Source organism: Cherax quadricarinatus, chromosome 59 (assembly GCF_038502225.1).
Source record: "Cherax quadricarinatus isolate ZL_2023a chromosome 59, ASM3850222v1, whole genome shotgun sequence".
Lineage (NCBI taxonomy): Eukaryota > Metazoa > Arthropoda > Malacostraca > Decapoda > Parastacidae > Cherax > Cherax quadricarinatus.
Window position 1 is genome coordinate 25,170,140 of NC_091350.1, and position 8,455 is coordinate 25,178,594.

At 47.0% G+C, this 8,455-nt stretch overlaps 1 protein-coding gene across 1 annotated transcript in view; it reads left to right on the forward strand.

Moving 5' to 3' along the window:
• Window positions 1-274: 274 nt before the first annotated feature.
• Window positions 275-8,455, forward strand: part of LOC128698845 (cell surface glycoprotein MUC18-like) — a 220,364-nt gene continuing 212,183 nt past the window's right edge. The window contains exons 1-2 of the mRNA XM_070097825.1: window positions 275-345; window positions 453-1,051. Coding sequence (XP_069953926.1) covers window positions 892-1,051 — 160 coding nt within the window. The 5' untranslated portion in view covers window positions 275-345; window positions 453-891. The remainder of the gene's footprint in view (window positions 346-452; window positions 1,052-8,455) is intronic.

An 8,455-nucleotide genomic window follows, 5' to 3' on the forward strand; every position in this document is an offset into this window, starting at 1 on the left:
CGACCTCCTAGTTAACTCCAGGTAGGTGTTATCGTGGGGGATATTGGAGTGGTAATACACTCTAGACAAGGCAGTGTCTTACAGTTAGTGTCTAGAATATCCATCACAGCTCAATAGTGTTAAAAGAAGTGTGTATTTCTCACCATCTGAGCAACAAATGAAGTCGTCTGACATCACGACAAATAAGGAGGAAGAATACGCATGCGTATGATGTAGGTTGAGTGTGCGGTGCAAGAGGCCAACAATTGTTAATACTCTCAGTTTTCACTGTGGTCTGGTAGGGTGTGTGTCACCACTCCAGCTGGTGTGTCCGCGCTGCTGCCTCGGCTCTCACTGCTACCAACAGTATATCGCTATACACAACAATACCCTTAAAGTGGAAGTTATATTTATATTTTCTTATTTATTTATAAAAACAGCCTTGATTTACGGGATTACCTTTTTTTTTTTAGCATTTTTGCAGTTTTAGTTTCAGTGATACTTTACGAAAGCAGTGTTTAACAAACATTTTAGGAAGCAGTGTTTAACAAACATTTTAGGAAGCAGTGTTTAACAAACATTTTAGGAAGCAGTGTTTAACAAACATTTTAGGAAGCAGTGTTTAACAAACATTTTAGGAAGCAGTGTTTAACAAACATTTTAGGAAGCAGTGTTTAACAAACATTTTAGGAAGCAGTGTTTAACAAACATTTTAGGAAGCAGTGTTTAACAAACATTTACCGACAAGTTACTCAGTATGTGTCATCGAAATAGAAGTATTAATTTAAGCTAGTGTCCTCTTAATTATCAATTAAGATTATATATTGTTTACTTAAAGAAAAATACTCCAGTCAACTGGAGCATCTGGACAGTGATTTACGATTTGTTACGAGTCTAGTGTTGTCGCAGAAGATGGTACGACCTGTAACGTACATACACTGCGTTAGCCTCGCCGCAGTGACCACGATCATCGTAATTATTTTGTCCTTGCCACGTCTCTCGTTATCTCACGACATCTACGACGATGGTGAAGATAACGAGGAAGCGGATCCTAATGAAGAATTCAAGAACAGTAAGTTAGTAAACATTGACTGAGGTGGGCTGTACTGGGATATATTTCTGCCGTCTCCTTGCGGGTTTCCGTTCGATTTCTTTTCATGTGTTAATATTAATTATTTTTCTTGCGTCGAGAAAGATGATTTTGAAATGTAAGGATATAGTGTTTATAGTGTACATGTATATTGTCTGTGTCTGTCTGTGTCTGTCTGTGTCTGTCTGTGTCTGTCTGTGTCTGTCTGTGTCTGTCTGTGTCTGTCTGTGTCTGTCTGTGTCTCTGTGTCTGTCTGTGTCTGTCTGTGTCTGTCTGTGTCTGTCTGTGTCTGTCCATCTCTGTCTGTGTCTGTCCATCTCTGTCTCTGTCCATCTCTGTCTCTGTCTGTCTGTCTCTGTCTGTCTGTCTGTCTGTCTGTCTGTCTGTCTGTCTGTCTGTCTCTGTCTGTCTGTCTGTCTCTGTCTCTGTCTCTGTCTCTGTCTGTCTCTGTCTGTCTGTCTCTGTCTGTCTGTCTGTCTGTCTCTGTCTCTGTCTGTCTCTGTCTCTGTCTGTCTCTGTCTGTCTCTGTCTGTCTCTGTCTCTGTTTCTCGTGCCGAATAGGCAAAACTTGCGATTTTGTCTTACACAGCAACGCTCTTCTTACTGAATAAGGCAAGCGAAAATTTGTGTATGCAATAATTTCACAAAAATCATTCTGAACCAAACTAAAATATATGTTTCATTGTGTTTGTTTATTATTAAATTATTGTAAACTTATCTAAAACATATTTAGTTGGGTTAGTCTAAATTGCGCTTGTTATAATAAGGTCAGATAAGTTTTCTAAGTTTCCTTGGTACAAAGTTATTAATTTTTACATTACCATAATTGAAAAAAGTCTCTAAATCTGTAAGAGAAAATCTGTTTGTAAAATGCACAGCAATGATATGACAGGTAAATGAGTTAGAAATATGACTAACGTTTCCAGGTCAAAGCGAGTAGCAGTGCTACACGCTTTGGCATAACAGACCAATGCTGAACACAGTTTGGCAAGTTCTTCGTCTTGGTACCTGTTCCTAATAATTGTAATTAGCTTCCCCAGAGTTTCCAGTCCTGTTTCTCCGTCCTGCGTTTGCTTATTGTCCACATTCTCAACTGGGTTGAGGTCAGGAGAGTTTCTAGGCCAATTTAGAACGCTCAGCCCACTCTTTGAAAAATATCAGCATTTCTGTATGAGGCAATGACCAAGATCCTGCTGGAAATTTCCTTCTCCATCTGGAAAGTCTCTATTAAGAATGTAAGTAAATGAGTTTCCAGGATTCCGTTGTATTTGTCGATGCTCATCGTTCCCTCAACGATAACAAGCAGTCAAGGGCCTTTACCAGTAAAACTATCCCAAAACATTATCTTATGTGAGTGTTTTGGATCTTGTTGAATGTGTCCATTCTCAAGAGGTTCGTCCATGATCCACCTCACTATCATTAATCTGTAAATATTGACTGCTGTTATGAAGAAAAACGGTTGCAGTGGGCGTTCTATCATAAGGGATGGACAGAGAAAAGTTAAATTTTAAGTCGAGGTGCATTTTGGAGTAGTGAGATGGATCAAGGACGAACCTCTTGGGAAGATCTTATTGAAGGTGTCCATTCCCAAGAGGTCCGTCCTTGATCTATCTCACTACCATTAATCTGTAAATATGTACTCCAAAATGCACCTCGTCTAAAAATATAACTTTTTCTCTATCCATCCCTTATGATCGAACGCCCACTGCAACCGTTTTATCTAAATAACAGCAGTCAATAATTGTTTCGCTATCGACTTTCTGGCAGTTTTGCCATATTCAAGGAGCCTTCCTCGAACAGTTTTAAAAAAAACAATGTTTATGCCAGCTGAAACCAAATCTCTTTGCAGATTTTTGCTGGTTTTCTTGGGATCTTTCACACTATTTCTTATGATAATCTTGTCATTGTGAGGTGTTGTCTTGTGTTTTCTTCCACATTTTCCTCGACACGCTGCTCCACAGTCAAGAATGACGTCAGTTCTCTTCAGATTCTGACCAACAGTTGACTTTGTTAACCCCAAATTTATGGCGATCTGTCTGCATTTATACATACATGTATGCATATACACGTACAAATATACATGTATATACATGTGTATTTACATGTAAATGTATATATACCTACATATACACATGCATATAATTTATATATGTCGTGCCGAATACATAAAACTGGTCAATTAGCAAGTACTCATTTAAAATTATGTCATTTCTAAAATTTTCTCTTATACGTTAAAAAATATATTTTTTTCATTGAAGTTAATGTAAAAATTAACAGTTTTGTACCAAAGGAACCTTAGAAAATTTACTTAACCTTATTATAACAAGCGCAATTAAATTTAGCCTAATCCAACTAAATATATTTTGAATAAGTTGACAATAATTTAATAACAAACAAACACAATGAAATATATTTTTTTTCGTTAGGTTCAGAATGACTTTTGCAAAATTATTGCATACACAAATTTTCGCTTGCCTTATTCGGCAAGAAGCCATCAACATCAAAATTGTTTCACGTAATTAGATATGACTGATGAAGACGATTACAGACCTGTTTCCAATCGTAACTATTCATTTAGAATTATTTACGTCCAGGGGAGAGTGTCGAGGAACTATTTTCCGGAATTGTACATGTGGGCGTGTACATGTAGTCATGTTCTGTTTTAGTCATGTTCTGGTGGCTAAAGCTCTCGCTTCACACGACGAAGTCTGGGTTCGATTCCCAGCGAGGGCGAAAACATTGGGCGTGTTTCTTTACACCGGTTTTCTGTGTTCACACATCAGTAAAATGGGTACCTGGGTGTTAGTCGACTGGTGTGGGTCGCATCCTGGGACAAAACTGACCTAATTTGCCTGAAATGCGGCTTTCTACGTAGTAGTATGTCATTGATGTCAGCTACGGTCTGTATACCTTGTACTTGTAGAAATAATAATAATAATATTATTATTATTATTATTATTATTATTATTATTATTATTGGCAACCCAGACACAGTAAACAAACGATCAAAGACTATTTTAATTAATTACAGTAGATTGTAACGATAATTCTCATTGCTTGACCAAATTAATTGCCGGTATTTTCTGTGTATACATCTATATAACAGCAGATTTATGAATGCAGATATGAATTAATTACCTTTCGGATATTATATCCAATATTATAAAACCATAAGTAATTTAAAATGGGACTGAATATACTGAGAAGAGAAGTGTTGCGATAAGCCCATAATTGTCATGCGACAGTCATGTATACTCAGGTGAAGTATAATTTGGATGGTAGTTGGGTGAGTGTGTGAGGCTCGGTCTAGAGTTGGGTGAGTGTGTGAGGCTCGGTCTAGAGTTGGGTGAGTGTGTGAGGCTCAGTCTAGAGTTGGGTGAGTGTGTGAGGCTCGGTCTAGAGTTGGGTGAGTGTGTGAGGCTCAGTCTAGAGTTGGGTGAGTGTGTGAGGCTCAGTCTAGAGTTGGGTGAGTGTGTGAGGCTCGGTCTAGAGTTGGGTGAGTGTGTGAGGCTCGGTCTAGAGTTGGGTGAGTGTGTGAGGCTCAGTCTAGAGTTGGGTGAGTGTGTGAGGCTCAGTCTAGAGTTGGGTGAGTGTGTGAGGCTCAGTCTAGAGTTGGGTGAGTGTGTGAGGCTCAGTCTAGAGTTGGGTGAGTGTGTGAGGCTCAGTCTAGAGTTGGGTGAGTGTGTGAGGCTCAGTCTAGAGTTGGGTGAGTGTGTGAGGCTCAGTCTAGAGTTGGGTGAGTGTGTGAGGCTCAGTCTAGAGTTGGGTGAGTGTGTGAGGCTCAGTCTAGAGTTGGGTGAGTGTGTGAGGCTCAGTCTAGAGTTGGGTGAGTGTGTGAGGCTCAGTCTAGAGTTGGGTGAGTGTGTGAGGCTCAGTCTAGAGTTGGGTGAGTGTGTGAGGCTCAGTCTAGAGTTGGGCGAGTGTGTGAGGCTCAGTCTAGAGTTGGGCGAGTGTGTGAGGCTCAGTCTAGAGTTGGGTGAGTGTGTGAGGCTCAGTCTAGAGTTGGGTGAGTGTGTGAGGCTCAGTCTAGAGTTGGGTGAGTGTGTGAGGCTCAGTCTAGAGTTGGGTGAGTGTGTGAGGCTCAATCTAGAGTTGGGTGAGTGTGTGAGGCTCAGTCTAGAGTTGGGTGAGTGTGTGAGGCTCAGTCTAGAGTTGGGTGAGTGTGTGAGGCTCAGTCTAGAGTTGGGTGTGTGAGGCTCAGTCTAGAGTTGGGTGAGTGTGTGAGGCTCAGTCTAGAGTTGGGTGAGTGTGTGAGGCTCAGTCTAGAGTTGGGTGAGTGTGTGAGGCTCAGTCTAGAGTTGGGTGAGTGTGTGAGGCTCAGTCTAGAGTTGGGTGAGTGTGTGAGGCTCAGTCTAGAGTTGGGTGAGTGTGTGAGGCTCAGTCTAGAGTTGGGTGAGTGTGTGAGGCTCAGTCTAGAGTTGGGTAAATGTGTGAGGCTCAGTCTAGAGTTGGGTGAGTGTGTGAGGCTCAGTCTAGAGTTGGGTGAGTGTGTGAGGCTCAGTCTAGAGTTGGGTGAGTGTGTGAGGCTCAGTCTAGAGTTGGGTGAGTGTGTGAGGCACAGTCTAGAGTTGGGTGAGTGTGTGAGGCACAGTCTAGAGTTGGGTGAGTGTGTGAGGCACAGTCTAGAGTTGGGTGAGTGTGTGAGGCTCAGTCTAGAGTTGGGTGAGTGTGTGAGGCTCAGTCTAGAGTTGGGTGAGTGTGTGAGGCTCAGTCTAGAGTTGGGTGAGTGTGTGAGGCTCAGTCTAGAGTTGGGTGAGTGTGTGAGGTTCAGTCTAGAGTTGGGTGAGTGTGTGAGGCTCAGTCTAGAGTTGGGTGAGTGTGTGAGGCTCAGTCTAGAGGTGGGTGAGTGTGTGAGGCTCAGTCTAGAGTTGGGTGAGTGTGTGAGGCTCAGTCTAGAGTTGGGTGAGTGCGTGAGTCTCAGTCTAGAGTTGGGTGAGTGCGTGAGTCTCAGTCTAGAGTTGGGTGAGTGCGTGAAGCTCAGTCTAGAGTTGGGTGAGTGCGTGAGGCTCAGTCTAGAGTTGGGTGAGTGCGTGAAGCTCGATCTAGAGTTGGGTGAGTGCGTGAGGCTCGGTCTAGAGTTGGGTGAGTGCGTGAGGCTCGGTCTAGAGTTGGGTGAGTGCGTGAGGCTCGGTCTAGAGTTGGGTGAGTGCGTGAGGCTCGGTCTAGAGTTGGGTGAGTGCGTGAGGCTCGGTCTAGAGTTGGGTGAGTGCGTGAGGCTCGGTCTAGAGTTGGGTGAGTGCGTGAGGCTCGGTCTAGAGTTGGGTGAGTGCGTGAGGCTCGGTCTAGAGTTGGGTGAGTGCGTGAGGCTCGGTCTAGAGTTGGGTGAGTGCGTGAGGCTCGGTCTAGAGTTGGGTGAGTGCGTGAGGCTCGGTCTAGAGTTGGGTGAGTGCGTGAGGCTCGGTCTAGAGTTGGGTGAGTGCGTGAGGCTCGGTCTAGAGTTGGGTGAGTGCGTGAGGCTCGGTCTAGAGTTGGGTGAGTGCGTGAGGCTCGGTCTAGAGTTGGGTGAGTGCGTGAGGCTCGGTCTAGAGTTGGGTGAGTGCGTGAGGCTCGGTCTAGAGTTGGGTGAGTGCGTGAGGCTCGGTCTAGAGTTGGGTGAGTGCGTGAGGCTCGGTCTAGAGTTGGGTGAGTGCGTGAGGCTCGGTCTAGAGTTGGGTGAGTGCGTGAGGCTCGGTCTAGAGTTGGGTGAGTGCGTGAGGCTCGGTCTAGAGTTGGGTGAGTGCGTGAGGCTCGGTCTAGAGTTGGGTGAGTGCGTGAGGCTCGGTCTAGAGTTGGGTGAGTGCGTGAGGCTCGGTCTAGAGTTGGGTGAGTGTGTGAGGCTCGGTCTAGAGTTGGGTGAGTGTGTGAGGCTCGGTCTAGAGTTGGGTGAGTGTGTGAGGCTCGGTCTAGAGTTGGGTGAGTGTGTGAGGCTCGGTCTAGAGTTGGGTGAGTGTGTGAGGCTCGGTCTAGAGTTGGGCGAGTGTGTGAGGCTCGGTCTAGAGTTGGGCGAGTGTGTGAGGCTCGGTCTAGAGTTGGGCGAGTGTGTGAGGCTCGGTCTAGAGTTGGGCGAGTGTGTGAGGCTCGGTCTAGAGTTGGGCGAGTGTGTGAGGCTCGGTCTAGAGTTGGGCGAGTGTGTGAGGCTCGGTCTAGAGTTGGGCGAGTGTGTGAGGCTCGGTCTAGAGTTGGGCGAGTGTGTGAGGCTCGGTCTAGAGTTGGGCGAGTGTGTGAGGCTCGGTCTAGAGTTGGGCGAGTGTGTGAGGCTCGGTCTAGAGTTGGGCGAGTGTGTGAGGCTCGGTCTAGAGTTGGGCGAGTGTGTGAGGCTCGGTCTAGAGTTGGGCGAGTGTGTGAGGCTCGGTCTAGAGTTGGGCGAGTGTGTGAGGCTCGGTCTAGAGTTGGGCGAGTGTGTGAGGCTCGGTCTAGAGTTGGGCGAGTGTGTGAGGCTCGGTCTAGAGTTGGGCGTGTGTGTGAGGCTCGGTCTAGAGTTGGGCGTGTGTGTGAGGCTCGGTCTAGAGTTGGGCGTGTGTGTGAGGCTCGGTCTAGAGTTGGGCGAGTGTGTGAGGCTCGGTCTAGAGTTGGGCGAGTGTGTGAGGCTCGGTCTAGAGTTGGGCGAGTGTGTGAGGCTCGGTCTAGAGTTGGGCGAGTGTGTGAGGCTCGGTCTAGAGTTGGGCGAGTGTGTGAGGCTCGGTCTAGAGTTGGGCGAGTGTGTGAGGCTCGGTCTAGAGTTGGGCGAGTGTGTGAGGCTCGGTCTAGAGTTGGGCGAGTGTGTGAGGCTCGGTCTAGAGTTGGGCGAGTGTGTGAGGCTCGGTCTAGAGTTGGGCGAGTGTGTGAGGCTCGGTCTAGAGTTGGGCGAGTGTGTGAGGCTCGGTCTAGAGTTGGGCGAGTGTGTGAGGCTCGGTCTAGAGTTGGGCGAGTGTGTGAGGCTCGGTCTAGAGTTGGGCGAGTGTGTGAGGCTCGGTCTAGAGTGTGCGAGGCTCGGTCTAGAGTTGGGCGAGTGTGCGAGGCTCGGTCTAGAGTTGGGCGAGTGTGCGAGGCTCGGTCTAGAGTTGGGCGAGTGTGCGAGGCTCGGTCTAGAGTTGGGCGAGTGTGCGAGGCTCGGTCTAGAGTTGGGCGAGTGTGCGAGGCTCGGTCTAGAGTTGGGCGAGTGTGCGAGGCTCGGTCTAGAGTTGGGCGAGTGTGCGAGGCTCGGTCTAGAGTTGGGCGAGTGTGCGAGGCTCGGTCTAGAGTTGGGCGAGTGTGCGAGGCTCGGTCTAGAGTTGGGCGAGTGTGCGAGGCTCGGTCTAGAGTTGGGCGAGTGTGCGAGGCTCGGTCTAGAGTTGGGCGAGTGTGCGAGGCTCGGTCTAGAGTTGGGCGAGTGTGCGAGGCTCGGTCTAGAGTTGGGCGAGTGTGCGAGGCTCGGTCTAGAGTTGGGCG